Source organism: Stegodyphus dumicola, chromosome 6, assembly GCF_044657685.1.
Source record: "Stegodyphus dumicola isolate Sdum_Otavi_A_Nest chromosome 6, ASM4465768v1".
NCBI lineage: Eukaryota > Metazoa > Arthropoda > Arachnida > Araneae > Eresidae > Stegodyphus > Stegodyphus dumicola.
Genome location: NC_140773.1, coordinates 138,551,978 through 138,576,601, shown reverse-complemented (window position 1 = coordinate 138,576,601; position 24,624 = coordinate 138,551,978). Strand labels below are relative to the sequence as shown.

Here is a 24,624-nt window from a genome sequence, read left to right as displayed (position 1 = left end):
TTGAAGAATGATCTTATACAGCACTTTAAAAAAAAAAAAAAAAAAAAATTTTACTTAGATGATTTACAGTAGCAAGGAATGTTACAAACAATCAATGTTATGACTTATTCTAAATCTTATTCACATTAAATTATGCAATTAATTTTACTGGTGAATATGGGTGCGCCCTCGAGAGGTAGAAGCATTTTACATACATAAAAAGAAAGTATTGCTTATAGAAGAAAAAATTCAGTATTTTATGGACAGCATTTTTTTTTATTTATTCAGCATTTTATGCAATGTTTTATGGACTTCTTTTAGCAGGATAAATGTAGCTCAAAATGTAGCATAAGCAAAATTTCAGTTTTTAAGAAATTTATTAGGGCCACAGGGAATGGAAATTACGGAGGAAAGAAAGAAGGGAGGACAGTCCCATAGAAACGATTCTGAATGTGGGAAAAACAGGTTATGTTCTTCTAACAGCCACAGCAACTGATTCATATTTCTGTAACTTTAGTTGTAAAAATATGTAAATAAATGTGTAGTACATATATATATAGATATAGTTTGCTTTCATGAGATGTTAGAATATTTATTCTAGTAGTCACATCACATAATGAGCATACTGTCGTTTTGTATTCCTTTCCTTAATACACTAGAACAATTACAGCAAAAATGTTAATCTTATAACTGTTGATAAATAAATTATGAAAATAAAACTCATTCTTCACTTAGTAAGCATGAATATGTCGGTGATTAAAATACATAATATGAGGGGGAATAAGATTATTAGCCCTTTGCAGGCTATAAATTTAAAAGGAAAAGTAACTATGAACTAATTGAATAGCATATTAATTCACTTAAATAAATTACCTTATAGCCTTTCTCTTCAGCTAAAGTAGGTGCATTGATGAAATTGGCATTTAAATGATTTCTCTGCTTTAGAACACCAATTAAAGCAGCAGTGCTAAATAAGCTTTCTTTCCTGTGAAGATCAGGCCCTGTTAGAAGATTTCATATATTGATTATATGAATATGCTACTAAAAGGCAATTATTACTGTTACAAAGAACTTAATCTAAATCAAAAAAAAAAAAATAAAAAATAAATAAATAAAAAATTCTAAAGCCCTGTAAACATTTTTAAAATGTCCAATAAAAAATGGTTTACATTTAAAAAATATCTATATGTTTAAAATCTAAATAAATAAAAAGTATGATTTTCTCCATAGGCAGATGATAAAAACTTTATTGACAGATTGAATAGAAGTTAATATTTACTTTGACTTGTTGTTACTTATCTATATAACTACTTATTTGTGAGTTCTTTTGACAATGATCATAACTAATAATGTGTAATGAAGATGTGAATTCTCATTGTAAATCTGTAATTAATAAGAAGATGAATGCTATGTTGTAAATACGTTTAACTGAGTTCAATGAATTTACCTCACTATACAGTATTAGAATTCTAAATTTAATGATTTACAATTTTTTTATTCAATCAAGTTTACAGCATTATGAATATGAACTTAACTCAGTCACTTTATGCTGACACTTTAACATGTCACATATTCACAAAAGAAATGGAAATGAGTGAAAATGTGGGAAATACAAATAAGAACATTTTAAACTGTCATCAGAAATTACCTAATCAAAGATATAATCTAGATATAGTTATCTCCTTGGTGACTTCAGGCAGATGGAAATGAGTGAAAATGTGGGAAATACAAATAAGAACATTTTAAACTGTCATCAGAAATTACCTAATCAAAGATATGATCTAGATATAGTTATCTCCTTGGTGACTTCAAGCAGATGGAACTAACTGGTATACAATTGTTCAAGTTAATTTTTTATGGTTTATTTTAATTAACTTATCATTTCTAATGTTAAGTTTATCCTATAATTCTACCTTCTGCCTTTAATCTCACCAGAACTTCAAACTCAGTGGATTTTAAATAGTGAGTGAAAGTAGTATAAGAGAAGAAGGTTTGGCAACTCAATCAGTGGCACTGTATCTCTTATATTACTTACAACTAGGTAATTATATTTTTTTGTGAGTTTCTAGCTTTTGCTAATATGTAACTGAAGGAGCCAGAAGCATTTCCTTGTTCAAGCAGCCACTGCATAAGTCTTCGGTGGGATTTACATATTATAAATTATGCAGTTAAATTTATCAATTTCGGCAATCAAGCACACTGACTGTTTATCAAGAAATTTTTTCATGGAGTTCAATGGAGTTTTAGATGTTTCATGTTAGTAGTTGCTTTAATACTTGCTGCTTTCCAAAGCCCACAAGAAGTGGCATTAAGTTTAAAAGTTTGTTGAATCTTTATTTGTCAAGTATCTAATCATAGTGATTAAACTTTTAGTTCACTTTTGTACTTGCTGTGCTCTTGCTTTTTTTTTTTTTTTTTTTTTTACTTGTGTCCATTTAGAATTTTTGTATTCTAAATTAAGAATGGGATGATTAATCATCAACAGTCCAGAGAAGTTAAGCATGAGCTTATTACCTTGGATACAATTAGTTTTAACCTTACATTAAACATTAAATTTGAGTCATTAATTGATTCAACATTGAAGAAGTTCTGCTGCCTATATTTAATCATAGGTGTAAAATCAATCTGCAAGCATAAAAATGTTAAAGTATGTAGACAACATTCCCAGAATAAATTATGCTAGAAACAAATTATTATTCTGAGAATTGTTTGCTTACTTGGTAGGAATAAAAGACTGAATAATTCCATTTTAATTAGAAATTCAATTTATTTTTAAAGTGGTTTTAAAAGCAGAAAAGTAACATTTTATTCCAGCCAATTAAATATTTTACAATATAAAACTTTTAACATACCGTGCACGGTCAATGTCAAGCTTAGATCCCTTTCAGTTTCAGGAAATAACACAGATACAAGTGCTCCAGCATATTTTGTGAGAGTAACCCATGGCTTATTTACTTTTGCCATTGATAAACAGAAAGCAGGTGAATTAACCTGGAAAAATTAAGCTATTATTTAAAATACTTTTCAAAATTTCATTACTATTAAAGAAAATGGTGTGAAACACAATCAGCAGTTTCGCAATACATCATATGAATAACATGTAAATTTCAAACATTCTTCTTGATAAATCTGTTGATTTAAAAAATTCTCCCATCTCAGTTTCAATACATTAAAAACACTTTTTTTCAGATACATGATAAAACTTCTGACATATAAATGATCTTTTGGATGGAATTAAATAGATTAGAATAGTAAATTTTATAAAACACCTACTTAGAGAAAACAGTTCTAAGATCAAATTCTTATATTTTATCTTCTGAATTACATCAGATATTATTAGCAGCAGAGGTACTATTTGGTCTCAAAACATACTTCTTTGTTCTAATCAGTTTTCAAACTGTTGCCACTAAATGTTATTTATTGTCATGTACTACTTTTAGAGAAATTAAATAATGAATAATCTGTATGTTCCTTGCATTGTGGACAAATGACAGGAGCAAGAGCCTTCAAATTTTTCCTGCATTCCGAACATGTACACCTAGAAACATGAATTTTAAATTTGTTTTTTATTTGATATTTTGTACAAATAAATGAAGCCAAAAAAAAATCAGATTCCAAAAGCAATTGGTGGTGAAGGACTTTCATATATGGAACAAACAGAAGTCAAAAAATTAATTGAGAAATGATAAATGAAAAATTGGAGTGATCTTATAAACCAGCTGGCAGCGAAAACAGTAATAATAAACAGAGGATAAAGCATCTTTATTTTAGAAGTTAAATGACTTGCTACAAAAAGGCATAGCAACTAACTGATTCTGCAATGAAGACAGAGCCAAATTAAGGAGAAAGGATATTTTATAACAGGATTGAAAAATTCTTGCTCCTTATCATGAAACTTTGAAAGAGTTGCATAAGACATTGTCCCCAGCAAAAATCACCAGCATTTAAACAAAAAAAAATTGTTGTACTTTCGAAGTAGCGATGAAAATCCTTTCAATTAGCATTTGTTTCGCTTATTTTTTAAGTACAGTTAAGTCTTTTTCAATCATACATATTAATTTATACCTAACACATTTTTTTCACAAAAAGTTAACTTTTAACTATTATGGCAAAATCATATTTTGCCATAATTGCACTGTGTTATTAATAGAAACCCCACACTCAGAAAGTATTTATTGTATTTTACAAATACTTAGCTAAATCTTGCCATATTTTTTTAAGACATATCTAAATGTTTAGGCTTATTATCCTCAGTCATACCTAGGGTTTCGAGAGCTAGGAGACAAGATTTTCAACCCCTCCTGTTTGCCAAGAATAAAACACATTTCATTATGAAACTTCAAAACATCCCTGGATGCTTCCTGGATTGCTTAGCTATGGTACTTGTTCTCCTTAGCTATGGCACTGATTATCCCAGTGCATGTAAATGTTTTAAATGAAATTCTATCAAGAAACAAAACATTTTAAAGGGAAAAACTTAGCATTTATGCTGCTAAAATTCAAACATACAATACAGTCAAAAGTCTTTAATCCGGACTCATCGAGACTTTGGCGATTCCGAATTATCGATTTTTCCGGATTATAAATCATCAATTTAAATCTGCTAAGATGGCATGCAGAAATTATAAAATTAAAAATATTAAACCATAATTTACGAAATAAAGAGCAATTATGATCTAAAGGGTAGCAAAATTTACCAAAAAAAAGCTTAATATTTATTTGTTTACTTTATTAAACATTTCTTTCAACACATGCATGCATAAAGCATACATTACACATAGTCAAAATTAGAAAATTACAACCAGAAAACTATTTGATGTGTATTTGTGATATTTATAATGACAAGGAATTTGATTTAAATCATATCAAAGACGGAGTACATCGAGATGAAATACTACATTTAGTAAGGAATTATAAGCTGAATAAAATAAAAACATCTGCCCTGAAGATAATGATAGTGCTGACAGATCAACTTCCAGTTCATTGCGCCGCCGAGACGTCCCCTCCCCTCTGCAGAGCAGCGTGAAAGCTCCAGAATCGGAAATTCTTTTTGACATAATCGAAACTTCAAGCTTACTTTTATAAAACTGCTCTAACAGTCTGCAAAAAATAATAAGCCGGATCCAATTCGAAGATTAAGGAACAATGCAATCTGCAACATTAGCTGAAATAGATAATTAGATAATTTTAGCTTAGCTTATACCGTCCGTTATACATAAAACGTGCATGCGTAAACGTATTATGCACATGCATAGATACATATGCGCATGCGTAAACGCAATTATGTGTTTATGCATGCACAGAAAGTTTGTAGCTTTGAGGTCCGGATTATAGATCATTCCAGATTATAGACATCCGGATTAACCCTTTGATGGTTATGAACGAGTTCAGCTCGCAATCGAATCGTGCTTCATAATGCGCGCAAACGAGTTCTGCTCGGGAGCAAGATTTTGACCGAAATGGTTAGTAACGAGCACTACTCGCATAGTGAAATTTTTCCCCAATGCGTGCTGACGAGCTGACTTCGTTCGCCATTATTATTCTGCACTGATTGTGTTTCAAAGGAATGCTACTCGCGAAATTTAGTTAGTTTTACTGTCTACAGATGGCAGTATGAGTTCCATTAATTTCTTTGCATAATGAAGGTGGTTTTTTTTTTTTTTTTTTTTTTTTGGCCTTGTTCATTTTATTACGTATTTTGGCACGGTTTTTAGGGTGTTTGTACAGTAAAATGGCTCAAAAGCGAAAGTTAGATAGGTATGATGATGATTATGATTGTGATACAGAAAGCTTATCAAGTTTTGAATCTGATGAAGACTTTGTTCACAGTATTTCAAGCTCAGAAGACGATTCAAGCGATGAGGAAGATTTTTCGAGTGTTCGACAGTGGTGTATAATTGATTCAAGTTCTCACGCTCCTAGCCGATTTAATTTTACTGGTGATGTAGGCATGAAAGCTTGCGTGACAAATATTTCTGAAATTCTCTATTAGAAAGAACCTACTAGACGATGTGTGGTATGTTGCAGCAAAAATGATGCTAATGGAAAAAGAATTCGCCGTGAAACACGTACGTATTGCAAAGACTGTAATGCCCCATTATGTGCAATTTCATGTTTTAAAGTATATCACACACAAAAAGATTTTTAGGTAATTACTGTATTTATACTGTGCTTCATAAAGTTTTACATTAGTTGTATTTATTTAGTCCTTTCAATTTAATATTTGTCTTATATTTATAATTAACTATTATTATTTATATGATTGGTTATAATCATTTATAATTTACTGTTTAATAATTATTTTAAAGTACGTAAAAACTGTTATTTATGTACTACAAATACTTTAAGAAATTTTTAAAACGCACGAGGCGAGCTATCTACAACATTGCCAGAGAAAGGTGACATTTTCAGAAGAATGGCGGGGGAAAACAGCTGCCACTTTCGACTACTGTTTACTCCTAATGCTGCGCGAATTAAGTAAACGGAAACTGCTCATTTCCATAACCATCAAAGGGTTAAAGACTTTTGACTGTATATAACACATAAGGCTCCTATCAGATCCAAGTATACAAAACAACAGTTAATATATGCTTTTTATCATCAAAATATATGATATGTGTACATGACACTACAACTTTCTCAAGATGTTATGATAGAATACATGTATAGCTAGATATGAAGTTATCATATTCAACTCATAGTATTAATAACACTCATAAATATACATACTATGCCATGAGCAGATCTTCCAGCATTCAATTCAACAAACTGATTTGAAATTTCATCAGCTACTCGACTCTGTGCTTCATAAGTACTTGCCCCCAAGTGTGGGGTACATATCACTTTTGGGTGTTGAATAAGCTTAGTATTCTTAGGAGGTTCCTGTAAAAAAAGGGTTAATCATCAAATACAAAGTAAGATACAAATAATTTATATAGGGTAATGTGGAGCTGACCAACACATTTTAAAACACATTTTGAATGATCATATAGAGAGAGAAACAATAAAAAATTATGAAAACCATTAACAGATATGCCCAAGTGTAGTATTTATCCCTATGCACATAAAAAAAAATGGTCAATTATGATACAACACCATGTATTCATGTCTATGCATTCTTGCAAGCACATGTGGAAGCTCTATGCTGTCATATAATTAACAAGACACATTAAGAGGGCCCTCTTAGTTAAGGAGACACATAAGACAGATTACTGCCTAGGCACAGTGCTACATGCTTTAAAGGGCCCTAAAAATCACCCACTAATTCCTTATAACCCTATTTTGCTGTTGTGAAAACAAGGAAAATGAGTTTGAAGGACACCTGAAAAACATCTGTCTGTGAATACAGCCTAGACTTTTTTAACACTCCATGACATAATAAGATATCCTCTCATCTACCATAGTACAATATTCAAGTATGAAATGTGTGATTTAGCTCCAGAATCATCCAGTATTTATAGCTATAGTACAGCCAAGTTAAACTTTTTAAAAAACGCTAGCTTTATTTGAAATTAGAGTAAAATAAACATAAGCGTAGTCACAAAATGTATTTCAATAACAATAAAACAATATCTAAAAACATATCCAGTAGTACTGTGTAGCAAATTATACAGTAGCTCAGTTTTCTGACAAAAAACTACCTGAATAACTACACATCACTTTTTTATACATACCATATTTACTTGCGTATTTTTCCCCCTTGCATATTTTCATCCTCAGCTTTGTCAGCACAAGATTCTGAACACTTTCTTCAGTATTCACATAATTTTCCCCCTTTCTCAAGGGAATCAGAAAATGATCTTCCCCAAATTTTAAAATGGATTTGTTCACATAGTAATTGTATGTGCCATATTTATTTAATTGGTCATTGCTTTTGGATGCATAGGTTCTGACTGATGAAGCAATAATATCAAAGAACATCAAGAAAACAGGGATATCTAATGCTCATGATAGTTCTGAAGATCATGGCATGTGGGAAAACAGACTGAATGGTGATGATGGCAATGACTTGCTGTAGCTGATAACACAGATAATAGTTCCAGCATCATTAAATAATTTGAGGGCTAGGGAGTAGCGGCGGACAATAATAAGAGTAGATGATATTCAAGACACAGGAAGTGGAAAGAAAGATATTACATTAGATATTGCAGATTATTATTATTATTATTATAGGTATTACTATGTATTCTTATTGGAATGCAAGATTCCTTTAAATAAATGTTGTGATAGTTACTGGTAATTTATTCATGAATACTTTTAAATTACTATGTTGTTATTTATTTGTTATGTTGTTAGACTGAAAATGAAACTATTTGCATAATTTCCCCTGATGATTTTTGTTTGATAATATTAGTGAAAAAAGGAGGTATGCAGTAAATTTTAAAACAACATGAGCTCAAACATAAGCTTGTTTTGTGCTTTTGCAGCTCATTTTGTGCAAAACATAAGCTTGTTTAATGGAATGTACAATATTTCAATCAACATTCAATCTCGCACCATATGTTACACACGATTTCTGATGCCACTGTTCTAAAAAGTTAATTCATTCATAATAAGTTAAACAATATCATATAAAATGGTTACATAAATATTTCTTACAAGCCTCCACATAAAAGCATACAGAGATGTTATATGGATTGATTTTCTAAGATGTTTGAATTCCTGATATAACACATCCGAGTTTCTTTATGTGAAAGTTTAGAAAAAAGAATCATGTTTATGTAAATTCAATTACTTAATGTGGTTGAACATGAACAATAAAATACAATGTTGAAAAACACAGATAATGAATGATTATCTCTCGGTATCATGTACAGAAAAAAGAACACACATTTTGGCATGTTAAAATTAATAATAAAGAAAAGGAAAAAAAAGAGGTTCAAATTATTGTATAATCTGATACATAACACAACTGCAATTATTAGTCAGGTCATTTACTGATCATAACTGAAATATATTTATGACTATTTTATATATTCAGTTTTCACAATCAACAAAATTCTAATACATACTAAATACCCTTTCGAGATGAAAGGTACAACCACATACGTACTTCTAGAGCCAACTGTTTCTTTTGTGAGTGTTGTAATATTTTATTATTTAACAAATAATTATATTTATTATCCTTGACATTGGAGTGGCAATGCCATATTTTGTAACGTGTAAACCTTGCTGAGCAACATAAAAAAATGTTTAGAAAGTTCTTCTGAAAGTTGGTAGTAGATGCATGAAAAATTTATTGAGAAAAAAACTGTAATAGTAAGCTAGAGTGGGAAGCTGTAATGGGTAAATTGTTTTTTAAATTATCTATCTTCGTGAATTGATAATAAAATTTATGTTTTACTATGAAGCTCATCTGTTATTTCGATAAAAACTGCAAAATGCATTACAGCACCTTTCCAGGGATGCAGAGTTTTTCACTATTATGCCTAAATCCACAAAATTACAGAAAGATAAGCATGTTGTTTAATAATGTTCTGTAAAATTTACATGTGGTATATGTTTTACTTATTTTTTATTTACATATTTCCTATACATATTTTTTTTTCCTTTTCTTGTTTAAAAATTTTTATTTTGCACATTAATTTGTTTTCAGTATTTACTTCCTTGTTAGTGACTTTTGACATTATACAATTGGCAATAAACATTTTATTTAAAATTCATTTTTAGTGTGATAAATTTCTAAGCAGAGATCTACACACAGTCCTATGTTATAATTCTTGCATTCATATAACACCTCATTTGCACTTTTTGGAGGTTTTTGACAGAGTGTGAATAAAGAAGCATCGCCCTCATAGATTTAACTAGATGTACAATACACAAAAAAGGGGGGACAGTTCTATATCCCCGTTCTACTTCAACTAAACTAGCATTTTCATTCATTCAATTTGCATTTTTTGTGTCTTGAAAGCATGACTTACGATATGTATTAGATTTATATATTGCATTGTACTAATATAGGCATTTTGACATAAAATTTGACTTTTTCTGAAATGACATGCCAATTTTTTTCAATATTTCGATTCTACAATTCAAATTATGCTAAACTGCCAAATTTTGTAAAAATTGCACAAGCACTTTTTAAAAATTTTAGCTCCTCCATGTTAATTGAATCTTGTATATATTTATAAATATATCTTTTTTTATTAAAATTTATTTGATTCTTCCTTACATATTTCGAAATTTAAGTTCATTCCAAATAAAATTCGTTCATTTTTACGATTTATTTTTAAAATTTGTATTTTTGAATAATTTTCATAAATTTTTCGAAACAAATTTTGTATTATAACCTATAAAATTTTTACCATCATCTTAAAGCAGATGTAGTTCTAAGCACACCTGCAAAAAATTATTTATTCAAAATTTCCTAGGATGTACATGAATTTTTACATATTGGCACATTTTAAAATTTGGCATATTTGTTATAAGCAATAATAACGACAGATGTGGTTTACGCACTTTGTTAAAATTATTTAAAAGCATTAATAATGACTTTTTCCCCCGCTCATCTACAATGAAAAGAGGAAGGGAAAATAGGTTGCTATAAATTAAGAAATTTGCCAAGTGAATTATTCTTGGCACAAACTGAAAAAAAAAAGAGATCCAAATTTCATATCAAATTTTACAAAATTTAATATTTAGGCATAATTTGAAATATAAAATCAAAATATGGAAAAAAATTGGCATGTCATTTCAGAAAAAGTCCGACTTTGGGTCAAAATACCTATGTTAGAACAAAGCTATATATAAGTCTAATATATATCCTAAGTTGCACATTCGAGACATGGAAAACACAATTTGAATTTTGTTAATCGGCCCAGTAGAACGGAAGATATAGAACTGTCCCCCCTTTTCTTCCCCGCAGTGTACCTTCACATACTTTGTTAAAGATTTTGGACTTAAAATACTTAAATACAATACTTAAAATAGAAATATTTTGCATACATATATAATGGAATTCCTGATTAGAAATTGGACTGCAAACTACTAAACTGTACTACAAACTAAATGATTTATTAAAAAAAAAAAAAAAAAAAAAAAAAAAAACTTCCCACAGCATTTAGACCTGCACAAATACCGAATGAAGCTTGCAATCGAGAACATGTCTTTCACCTCATGTTTATATAATCAGAATTTTACTGTCTTTGAACAATCTTTGTCTCATTTTGGGTAGAAGATACATATAGAAGGTCAAATCTTCATGTATCTCAAATCTCATATAATGCCATCTTGCACAAAAAATTTAGTTTTTAAAATGTCCCGAAATTTTGACATGAATACCTGATGGGCAGGGGTGAAAGAGAAAATACTCTGTCACACCAGGGTGCCAGCCAAGAAGTAACCATGCTTTATGTTGGCATGTCTGGAATGACAGTCAGTGCAAAAGATCGAAAAAAGTATTTATTACTGGCTATATAAAAAGTAAATTAATACAATAAATATAATATAGTTGAAAAGGTTATTTTGAAATATGCAGCAAATTTTATTTCCTTACAAAACTGTCATTTGTACAATGAAAAAAATATCTTATTTATGATTATTATTAAAAATATTAAATTTTCACATCAGACACTGGCATTCATCAAAGTAATAGTTGTTTTACATCACATACAATCAAACTGTGCTAATTATATAAAGCATTGTTGCTGAAGTAGTGTTCTAAAGTTCTGATAATGTGACAAATAGGAACGACTAGTCAGTAGTATAGTTAGAGAGTAAGCAGTTTGCCCTGGATGGCACATTTTTGGTCAGTGATGTTTTTCATGTGAAATATATTACAGGGGTTGGTTATATAGATCTATGCAGAAGAAATCTTTTTCATGTTTCACAGAAGTCACAGAGATGGAGAATGAGGAAAACAAGCATTTGGAAAACCTCACAGTCTCTAAAGTAAGCAATGCCTTCACTTGTCAGCCAATATAGCGTGTTGTCTTATATGAAGAGGGTAGTTCCTAAACATTCTTCTTGTAAAATAGAAATGATTTGCAACTGCAGAAGTTTACAGTAAAAGGCACTCATGATGGTGCAGCTTTTAACCCTTTTACAGGTGGTGGTAAATATTTTACCACTAAGAAATTTGTTTTCTAGCAGCAGCGCCCGATATCAGGAATTTTCCTCTGGAACCAGAGCTTCACATTTTCTGTAATAGATGGCTGTAGAGGCCACATAAACCGCAACATTTCTGCATTCATCCAGTTTTCAAGCAAAATGGAGAGGGTAAGCACATACTCTTTTCTTATTTTATTGTGTAATGATATATAAAAATATGTTAAAAGCTATATATTCATATATTTTGTATCTTAAAGGTTTGATAGCTAAATTGTATTAGGCATTTAAAAAATTATAGCGAAATATTTTGTTTTATACATATTTGAATTTGGTGGTAAATTATTTACCATGGCACGCTTAGTGATTTTAGAGGTGGTAAATAATTTACCACTGCCTGATAGAAACACAGTTTTACTAATATGTTTCGCTTTAGAAATAGCCTTTTGTTTGGCATGGTACTTGATTTCTTTGTATATCTAATACTTTTATATTAGCATTTCAATAATTAATTATTTATAATATTAATTATTATAAATATTATGGAAAATATTTTAGCGTTCATTTACGATTACACAAATATTTATGTATTTAGAAATTATAATTAAAATATTACTTTAGAATGCTATAAAGGTAATATTTTGATCAGTATGTTCAAGAGATTTCAAAATATAAGTAACTAATTAAATGTAATGAATATTATTTTAGGTAAACGCTTTGAAGAAAAAGAAAAAAAATTAATCACTGAGGAAGCTGTAGAGCATTATTTTGCACTGCCTTCAGATCCTGAAGATTCCGAAAAAGGACTCCCTCAAGCAAGAACTGCAGGCTTTTTGGGAAATCATAATTATGAAGGGGATCAATAAGTTACCTTAGATTTGTACTGGTCTTCTGATGCTTTTTTTTTTCAATAATCAATAAATCTCGTCAATTATGCCAGCAAAGAGATTAAAAAAATACCCTTTCAAATTTGCATATCAATGGCAATCAAAAGGCTGTCCCTTGAAATGAGCCAGAATTTGACAAATTACAGTAAATGCGTTCTTTGATCACCCATTTAGATAAAAATTCAAGAAAAATATTCAGACTTCAATCTATTGATGAAAAAATGGTAAAATTCAAAGGAAGGTCCACAATGAAGCAATATATGCCAGAGAAGCCTGTAAAAAGAGTTTATAAGATTTGGGCTAGATCAAACGCATCAATTGGTTACCTATATCAGTCTGAAGTTTACACTAGGAAAAAGATTTGAATTTAGGTTGAGAGTAGCTCGCAGCCTAATTGGAGGCTTCTCTAGTAAAAAACGAAAACTGCAATCAAACTGGGTATCAGCAAAAAAGGAAAATGCTATTTCAAGGGGAAATCCGAACAACTAATGTTAGAACACACATGCCAGTCAGAGGAGAAAGTTACAGAAGGTGAAAATATTGCAGCACAAAAGTAAATCAGAAACGTAGAAACGTACAAAGGTGTTATGTTCAACATGTCACGTACCATTCTGTGCTGCTTCATGTTATCAATAAAAATTAAAATTAAAATCAGTAGAAATATTGCATTTGGTTATATTAATATCTATGATCACTTTTATATTAATCATCGATTTTATATTATATGTATATTTAAATAATAAAGAATAAATAGTTTTCATCAAAAATACATGTTTATTAGTGATATTTTTGTAATTAAGATTTTTTTTCTTTTGCACTACACAGTAAAATGCCATTGCTTATACCGGGCGGTGGTAAATATGTTACCACCCCTATTATAAACAACAACAACCGAATTCCAAAAATAGTATTTTTGGTCATAAACGAGCTACTTTTCTCTAATAGTTGCATAAAATATGAATTTTGAAAATAAATGGCCTGGGCCCGATAAAGGGTTAAGGGCCATTCACACTGGGGTTTATGCAAGCTAACAGAGACATCTAACATAGCCAACACAGTTCCAAAACCTGTTTTTCCTCACAGCGAAACAAGCTGAAAAAATTTGAGCTTCAAGTATAGTGGATCTAGTCGATACATGGAATTGACTACATTAGCTCAGATAAACTCCAGTATAAAACTTGATCAAACATCTCTCCTACAAAACAACTTTTCAAACTACAACATAATTACACTTTACTGTTTGCTATTAATCCTTTAAGCTATAACTTATATTTACAGCTCAGGTCAATTAATGTTTTTGTTTGGTCCATGACATTTATTACAGCTTAAAAAACTAATAACTAATAACTTAAAACTAATAACTTAAACTAATAACTTAAAAAACTAACTTAACAGTATTTGCTTCACAGTGATTTTAAAATATTATAAAACTTATTATGTTACATTCAATTTCACTTTATGTTGAAATTGAACGCATAAATACATTTCTCAAAAAATTTGCTACACTATTTTGACAATTTATTTAAATTCTCAAGCTAGTACAGTAAATTCTCTTCCTAAAATAACATGAACCAAATATGAAATAATGTAGCAGCCGCATTTTAAAAGAAACTGAAAGAATATTTTAGAATGCCTTGACATTCTTGCACAGCTTTATTATCACATGAATCTCACACATATCCCCATACAAAATTTACAGTAGAATTATTTGAAGAATTGTGCATTTGTTAGTTAAATATATAAAAAGAAAAAAAAATTACCTCTAGATACACATCTAGACCGGCACCTGAACACTGACTAGATTCTAAAGCACTTAGTAATGCATCTTCATCTACAATTCCACCACGAGCACAGTTAATAATTTTCACTCCTTTTTTACACTTTGAAAATACATCCAAATTTATTAAATCTACAAAAAGAAATTACGTATTACTCTGAACAATATCTAATTTCTTCACTTACAAGCTAGATAAATTTAAAACAATGCTTACTAAATATGAGTAAAATTAATTTTAAAAAATTTCTTCGGATATATATATTGCTACCATTCAAACATTAAGCAACACATTTTGCACATGACTAGTATAAAAAGATTAAAGAATGATATTTACTGTAAGAGATTTTATTTTCAGGGCATTAAAAAAGCAGATCAAATTTTTACAGAACATGACATAGCATGAGCACTAATTCAAAAATTCAAATTAATTCAAACACAAAGAAGGTAAAAAATAAAATCATAATTCAAATTAGTGCAATACCATCAGAAATAAACCTTTTCTACCACATAAATGTATACACGTATAATTGCATTAGCTTCAAAATCAAATATACTTAAGTGATACATAATATGAGATTTTAGTAATGAAAGAAGGTATTTATGTCATAACCCTTCTTAGAGAAAATTAAGAGAAAGGAAATAATTTATTTCATGATTAACTAAGGGGAGAAACAACAATAACCATTAGGGAAAACATATACTTAACATAAACATGTACATCTGACATCATAAACATCCCCTCCTCTCATTGTGGATTAAAAAGGAAAATTTTTATTTCTAGCATAATTTCATCCTTAAATAAAGTTAAATTGAAAACAAAAAGAAATAAAATAAATGTGGATAATTGTATCAAAATTTTGATGAAAAGATTATGTGCTTAAAATAATTAACACTTAACTAAAAAGAATGGATTAGATTTCAAATTTTCAGCCAATAAAAATAACTTTTCTTTTTAAGCAATTAAAAACATTTCTGCATTTTCTAAGTAACATATATTCCAGTTTCCATATACGCTTTATATAGAAAGAGAAAGAGACAACTTATATGTGACTTTTCAAAGAATTTAGCACTGAGTTTCATATTTTTAAGCACATTAAAAAATTTCACATTTAAAACTACTTAATTTTGTTTCTTAATTTTAAATACTGATGCATTTATTCCTAAGGCATTTTGTATTTATTCATTTTATAAGACATTTATAATTTTGCATTAGACATTTTATAATTTCATTATAAAATAATTTTAATATTTCATTTTATAATTTTACATAATACATTTTATAATTTTGCATTTATTTCTAAGACATAATGTAATGTCTGACAATTTTGGCATTATTTAGTTTTGTTTAATTACCTCTGATTATTTACTTATTGCTAATAATTTATTTCATTATAAAACTAGCTATTTTCGCACTAAATGAATTTAAGATCATACAACATTATATATATATATATATATATATATATATATATATATATCTTAGTCTAAAAGATTATATTTTATAATTCAGAAATATGAAATAGTCTTCTGAATAATTAACACCTTAAAACTAACATCTGCATACATCTTCAAACAAACTTCAGTATCTGTAAATATATTTTTGAAAAATCACATACTTTGAGTTTGAGGTATCAGAGGTGTGTGAACAGTAATATAATCAGCAACAGGCCAAATTTTTTCAAGCTCCATACTTTCTACTCCAAATTTCACACTTTCATGTGCAGGAACCAGAGGATCATAACCAATTGTCTAAAAACACAAAATAAAGAAAATCACAAAGTTTTCTTGATTACTAGTTGCTATGAGATATGGTAGCATTTTTTTATAACATGTTCTAATATAAAAATTTAACTCAGTGTACATACTGTCATTCCAAATGACTGCATTCGTGAAGCAACTTCTCTGCCAATACGTCCAAGTCCAATGATTGCTAAAGTTTTTCCCAATAATTCACTTGCCATAAAGTTTTTTCGTTCCCATTTTCCACTCTTTAGGGAAGCACAAGCTTCTGGAATGTTTCTAAAAATAGCAACATTGATTCAATGTAGATTTTTAAGTTGTACAAATAGATGAAACAATACTTTAAAAAAATCCAACTAAAAATCTTTTTACAATAAATTTTTATATAAAACTAAGAAAAACTTTTATAAAAACATAAAAATGGAATTATTTTACTAATAAAAATAATATCTAATTCTATAAAAATCTTAGATAAAAATCATGAGCATTTTTATAGTTAACTTTTTATTAACCAAATTCAGTTAGAATTAATGTATATTGTGGTGTACGACACACATTTTTAATGCTAAATATAAAATCAAAATTTACGCATGTGTAGTATACGCCAGATATAAAAATGATAGATTTAAAAATAAGGGAAAGATAAGCTTACAAAAATTAGATTTTGATATGTAGCTAAATGTTCTTTATTTAGAAGTAATGACATACCTTTTGAACTAAAAATTTTCATTATCTGATAACATGAAAAGTTCATCTTATTCAACTTCTATTATAACTTCAGGCACATCATCGTATTCTGTTTCATCTTCAACATCACTGTTACTCTGATCCATAAATAAATAAATATCTTCCATTCCATGTAGATTGCTAAATATATTACATTTTTAAGTGATTTTTAATTATATCAGGTTTAGTTTCATTCCGTGTTTTTATTATCCACTCGAACACTATTTCTAGACTGGAATGATGCATTTGGTCTCCTTTTGTAAACGTATTTTCACTTTCTAATATCCACCTATTCCAATGTCATTTTAAATTTTCTGTGAATGGTTTATTGATGCATATATCTAAAGGTTGAATTAATAGCATTATTTTGCCTGGCATAACTGTCATGTCTGTATTACACTCTTTCAACAATCTCTTCGCATTACCCACTAGATGGATCTGAACATGTCCCAAACTAAAAGACTGGATTCTTTAATGCAATAGGATGCTTTTAGCAAACATTTCTTTTCCAGTTTTACATTGTTTCTGTCCATCCATCCTTTCTCGTGAACGTGAATTAAAATGTCATTTGGGATATTATATTTCATGATCTTTCTTTTAAAAATAACCATGGATTTTAATTTTATACCATCCGCCAAGCAGGAAAGCACTGTGGTGAGGTGAGATTTTTGTGACCATGTGAACAGTTTTTATTTCTTTCACATCAATTGTTTTATTTCCTATCATTTTAAACAGTACTGGAGTTTTATCTAAATTTCCAATATGTGAAAGTAATTTTTTTTTTTTTTTTTTTTCTCCCTTTGTAGGTCAATAACATACATCTGGAAACTTATCAATTTGTTGTCCAAATCTTTCAGAAGCCTTTGCAAATCTTTTACCTTTTATCTTAGAACTAAATCAGTCCATAAACCAACTACACCAACTCTAAGTTGCTTTAGAGTTTTCACTTTCATTGCATTCTTTTTTGGCTAATTTAAGGTAAATAAATGTATGCTGTTTCTTGTTACAATTAACCCATTCCAGCGATTTTCTAGGAACCAGTTCACAACACTTTCTTCTAAAATAAGCCATTTCATTATTATTTTATGCATTTTATCATTGTGATTTCCTTTCTTTCGACTAAGTATGCAGCTTTCCCCATTATGAAACATCCTTGCTGCAGCACAATTTCCATTTTCATTTGCAAACTGAAAGACTTTACATTTGAAACCAGTGCTGCATTTGTTTCATTTCGAAGGAGCCATATTTACTACTAAAAGCAACAGTAGATCAACTGTATACTGTGAAATAAATAATGGGACAGTTCTATATCTCCCGTTCTACTGGACCGATTGACGAAATTCAACTTGTGTTTTTCATGCCTTGAAAGTGCAACTTAGGATATGTATTAGATTTATATATAGCATTGTTCTAATATAGGTATTTTCACACAAAATTGGACTTTTTCTGAAATAACATACCAATTTTTTTACCAATTTTCTACAACTCAAATTACGCCAAACTACCAAGTTTTGTAAAAATCGCACAAGTAGTTTTAAAAAAATTAGCTCTCAAAATTTTAGCTCCTCAGTGTTGATTGAGTTTGGTATATATCTATTAATATATCTTTTTTATTAAGCTTATTTGATTCTTTCTTTCACATTTCAACATTTAGGTTCGTACCAAATAAAATTCACGCATTTTTTATGATTTATCTTTAAAATTTGTATTTTAAAATAATTTTTGTAAAATTTTCAAAAACATTTTTGAATTATAATTTATAAATTTTTTACCATCATCTTAAAGTAGACATATTTCTAAGCATACCTGCAAAAAATGACAGGTTTTTATTCAAAATTTCAGAAGATACACGTGAATTTATATATTGGAGTGTTTTGACAAATGGCTTATTTGTTGAAAGTGATAAAACATCAAATGTGGTTTCGTTTAAAGAAATAACATTGGGAGAGTTACCTGTAGTTTATCAATGACTATGTTTCATTTGTTATATTTTTACTTGGAAATTAAATTATTTCGATAATTTCCCCCTCTTGATTTTCGAATGACAAAATTAGTAAAACAAAGGAGGAAAATACATAAAGAAATACAGTTATACAAGCATTGGAATAAAATTTCCTCTCTAAGTGTAAAAATAATTTATACTGTAAAAGCTGCAAGATACATTTCTTAAAATTAATTTTGTAAGCTATATTAGCAAATTATTCAATAACACACACAATACTCACTTTAATTTCAAATTTTCTCATACATTTAAAAAGCTCTTTCTCAAATTTTAATTTTTTTTTTTTTTTTTTTTTTTTAGGAGGAGAAGGAGAAGCACATTCAGCATATAATATACTCCTCCTATACTAAAACTTCAACAACAGAGAAGAAGCAATTGCAAAACTCAAAAAGAAAAATAGCAAAAGTACTTTATAATACAATACATATAAATACCTAGATAGAGATACTATCATACCACAGGTCAATTCAGCAGCACTCAGTGTATTTCCTCCAGGAGCACTATAAAGATATTCAATTTGAAGTATATCAAACTCTTGGTATATTTGAAGAATTTGATATAATAACACTTTCTGAATAAAACAAAAAAAAATTAAATATTATATTAAAATGAAACAATAAAACTATAAATTTTAGAACCAGTATAAAATAATCCAGAACATGCATGTTTCTATTTATTTAAAAAATGTTTTAGCTGAGTTATTCTCCTTTATATCTGCTTTCAGAAAATATTATTGAATTTTGAAAACAATATAGCAATTAACATTTGCAAACAAAGCAATGAGAAGGAATGTAAATGAGATCAATAAACACATCACATTACAGTTTCCCAAAACATAAATTTGTGCTTTTTTACTCAGAGAAAAAGTACATGAAATAAAAAGAAGTGAATTTACAATTAATTTTCTACAACAATTTACAACATATTACAACAAATTACAATTTTAAACCATTTAACTCCAATTAATAACAAGTGAGAAGAGTTCAAACAATACAAATATCAAATCAAATGCAAAGTTTTTATGCCACATCAGACACCATATCAAGTCTCCTGGTTTAATACTGCAGCACCCAGAAATGGGTCACGTGGCTGGTAGATCTAGCAGAAGTCAAGGGCCCCAAGCTCTGAAGGCATTCCATAAACACACGGAAATACAACCTTTTACTATTTAACCCTCCGAGCGTTATGGGTTTAGCCCTCCTCAAAATGTCATGAATAAGTGATATTTTCTTCATTTTAATTAAAAAATGACTATCTCATTTTTTACCTTGATTCCTATTCTTCCAATATACATCCAAACTGAAATCAGATACATTTAACAGCTAGCAAAAATTTTCCTGTATAATGAATATAGAAGATAGCCTTCTGTACGGCCGTAACGCTAAGAGGGTTAAAACACCAGGATCAATTAAAGGATCAATTAAAATTGTTAATTAATAATCACCTCAATAATATAATATATTTATCAATCCATTTTACATGAAAGTAACAAATCGAAAAAGATAGCTACATTTTAAGTTTTGACATAATTTATGTAGCAATTTTTTTCCCCCTTTCTTTGAAATTTCGTGCTGACTCTTCCCCAAAACAAACACCTGTAGTTCCAAGAAACTTTGCACTCCCATAGATGAGATTGCCTTACATGGCAACCATTGGCATAATCTGTTTGCTTTCCAAAACGTACTGATCAGTTTCAAATATTTAAGGAAATAGCCGGTGTGAAAAGTTTCTAAATATTTTGTCTCACAGCATCACCAAAGATCTTTTAAGCCCCGTTCACAAGAGCAGATTCGACCAGTAGCGAAAACCGGTTATTCCAACGTGTCCCGTTCACATGGGACAAGCATTAACTGCCTCGCCGAATTGGAGGTAGAACTTGGTTGAATGCTTCTTACCTCTCGGGAGCAGGGCAAATGGGGAGATTTCCCGTACTATACTGCGCGGTTCACTTAATTTTAGTTACTGCTCGCTGGACTGTCAGCGAAACAATCGCGCTGATAGATGTCTGGGGATGTGATAGCATCCCCCCCCAAAATTAGACAGAACTGTACAAGATACGGAAATTATAGGCAAATACAGACAAGGTTTATCTGATGCTAGGTAATCCAAAAATATCGTTCAAATTAAAACTAAAGTTAAAACAAGTGCATATCGGCTTCAACGCAAAAAGGGACTTCATCCCTTTTGATTTTTTTTTTTTTTTTTAATTTAAGCATTTTCATCTACTTAATAATTATGAATCATCCATTTAATAATTATGAATATTATTAAATGGTTTTGTGAGACAAAATAATTTTGAGCTGAAAAAAAGTTTTTGCTAGCATTTTTTTTAATTTAAATTTTTGAAGAAAAATTTTACGATTAAAATGTCTTTCTTCTCCTACAATTTTCAATGTCTCCCCCCCCCAGTTTTTTATTGTATTTATTAGAGTGTTCTTAATAACTTCAAGGAATGATTTTGCAATTAATGAATTAGTTTCTGAGGGAAAAAAAATACACTTTTATCTAAAATCTTTAAAACAAATATGATCTTAGTCACATTTTCATTTCAAATAATTTTTTCCGAAAGTATTTTGCAAAATCCATCCTTGTTTCTATAAAGTATATAATTTTATATAAGCAGTAAAAATAATAAAAAATTTAATCCATACCTGTATATGTTTTAGGAGTAAAAGGATTTATTGAAAAAAGTGCAAAAGTTTCTCAGTTTGCATTTGCAGTTTAAAGAATTCAAACTGTCTAAATAGACATTTAATCATTTCAAATCTTTAAAATTTTATTACTGAATTTCAATATACACATATGTATATAATCAAACCTAGTGCTATTTATTCAATTGGTAAATATAAACATAAATTACAATCCTTTTTTTAAAACCTTATGTGGCCAGAAAAATTGCAAAAACTCATAAAACGCAAGCAGAATTTTTCTTTACCTGTTTTTGTTTTGTGAAACACGTTCAAAACAATTTTAATACATTAATTACTTATAATATTGCTGCGTGCGTACGGGTTTGTAATAGATTGATAATAGTTCGTAAATGATTGTCATTGCACTCAAATCCGATTATAGCTTAATTAAGTTTATTTTATCAACATAAACACTTCAAAATTCTGGTATTTTCCACAGAAATACTCGTACAAGTGTTTAGCATATCACTAAGTATAATCAGTAGTTATGCTTCAATTTAAAGAACGTTAAACACAACGGAATGCAAAACGCATCTTAAGAGAAAGTTAACTCAGAAATATCTCCAATCTCACGCTGAACTAACAACTGGTAACAATAACAACTTATATAGCGTAAATAATGTCATAAAAATAGTGTGGTATAATGAGATTATTACTTTGAAACCGATGTTTCGAATTGATGCCCAAGAACCAATATTTTCCATTCTGCTTCATTGCATGTCTTTCAAAAAAGTACAAAATCATCCATTTAATTTCCTTTATCATTTTTTTTAATACGAAAAGTTTGTTTTATAAACTGTGAAAATGTTGGAAATTTGTAACCGATATATTTTTAGATATGAAATTTTAAAATTAATGGGCGTCAAAAAGTCTAAAAATATGAACGATTTTCAAAAATTCTCCCAAAATATTTTTTAAAAAAGTTACACTAAAAATTTCATTTAATTTTTTTTTCTTTCACAGTGTGTTATGGTACAAACTATAATATTCTGAGATTCTCAGTTTATTTGTTAATATTTGCAAAAAGTCGTTTTAACTTTAAATTTGAAAAAAAATCTAATCCTCTAAAAATCAAAAGTGTGACACCACATCCACAAGCAGTGTATGTACAAAGTTTGAGTTCTATATCTTATCGGGAAGCAGTTTAAAAATTTATTACCATCTTTTAACCATAGCGACAAGCACCAAGAGTGAACTAAATAACAGCTTATAAAATAATAATAATAATTAAAAAGCATATATTTTTCAGGAACCATTACGAAAGTTCAGGTATCAGTTGCGAAAGTACAGATTACAAAATTAACAACAGTAAAACACATTAAAAATGTGTGAACAGTATTAGAAATCTGCCAATTCGGAGACGTGATTGTTCATAGAGGCTTTAGGTGTAAAGGGGAAGGAAGACGGTGGTCTTCTGAACGGGTCCTAAAGACGAAACTCTTTCATGTCTCCTTTTTCTCCCCTTGCTAACGGCAGCTGTGCGAAGGAGCGTTGCATGTGAATGGGGCTTTATTGACAATTATGAATGAGCTATTAAGCAGTAAATGACCTTCCTCATTCTTTAACTAAATCTGATGGCACTATACACTAAAGCCATTAATGATTGTTGCAAATCATATTGCTTCTCTGAGGCTTTAACATTTTAGTTACCATTTGTTCTCTTCACGTTTGGGAACCGCTGCTTCAATATAGGATAAATGTGTAGTATGGTGAAAATGGTTACTACCGTCCCATATTTGTTTAAGTAGTACATGTAAGCATTTATAATAATGTTTGCAAAACACAAAGCATTTCAATTTAATTAAAATTTTAAAAAATTACCACATTATGAAAATTAATTTCAATTTTAAAATTACCATATTTTGAAAGAAAATAAATATTTCTCAGCTCTCATATTTATACATTTCTTCTTCAATTTAGCTTCATTAAATAAGAATTGAAAATTCTTTCAGGTGTTAACATTTTCATTTTGAATAAAATCCAATCCTGAGTTGAAAGAAAGGCTAGGTTATTTAATTACGGCAAAGCCTCCAGGGCTATCTGCCTAAGGGAAGGGAAGCCTTCGTGGAGGACTTCCTAAGGGAAACTGGCTCGTATACACGTTACACAAGGGAAAAGCCACGAAAACACCCATGCAGCCAGCCCATTCGCGGGATTCGAACGTCGGACCGAACTACCAGTGTTCAGCGACTTTACTGCTCGGCTGCTGGTAGGCCGAATTAAAAGAAAGAAACTGTGCCTTATACCACTTCTCAGTTAACTTTCATATATAATATAAATGAAAAATATTATATAGATATTATATATTCATATAGAAACTATGCCTTATACCACTTCTCAGTATATTTCCTATATATATGTTATGCCTTATACCTTTTCTCAGTTATCTTTCATATAACAAAAGTGTAATCCTTGCCATATCCCCATATAGAAGCAATAGTTGTTTCTCAATAATATTTTGCAACATGTTCCTTAGCAATTTATACCATTAGTTTAGTTAACAAACAATACTTCAAGGAGGGATGTATTATGTACCTTTGCTACAATTTTCTCTTTTGAATGTACATTACCAACTGTATTTAACAATAAAATGAAAGATAATGATAAAATTTTGTATCAGCTGGTTATTGGCTACATCAGTGTTTCTCAAATTTATTTACAGACTGTTTTATGTATTGAGCAGCATACTGGAATTCCTTTAGAGTTTTTTTTAATATAGTCTGATGGCACTATATCTTTGTGAATTTATTTAGGGAAGAAATTCTTATGGCTCTGGGT

General features: G+C 29.4%; 1 protein-coding gene across 1 annotated transcript in view; it reads right to left on the bottom strand.

The window, feature by feature from the left end:
• The window catches only part of LOC118182304 (D-3-phosphoglycerate dehydrogenase), a 46,172-nt gene that overhangs the window by 9,151 nt on the left and 12,397 nt on the right, over positions 1–24,624 (bottom strand). The window contains exons 3-9 of the mRNA XM_085818925.1: positions 19,591–19,656; positions 16,554–16,707; positions 16,305–16,437; positions 14,672–14,820; positions 6,709–6,861; positions 2,832–2,970; positions 853–980 (exon numbers count right to left, since the gene is read on the bottom strand). Of these exons, the coding sequence (XP_085675051.1) occupies positions 853–980; positions 2,832–2,970; positions 6,709–6,861; positions 14,672–14,820; positions 16,305–16,437; positions 16,554–16,707; positions 19,591–19,656 (922 nt within the window). The remainder of the gene's footprint in view (positions 1–852; positions 981–2,831; positions 2,971–6,708; positions 6,862–14,671; positions 14,821–16,304; positions 16,438–16,553; positions 16,708–19,590; positions 19,657–24,624) is intronic.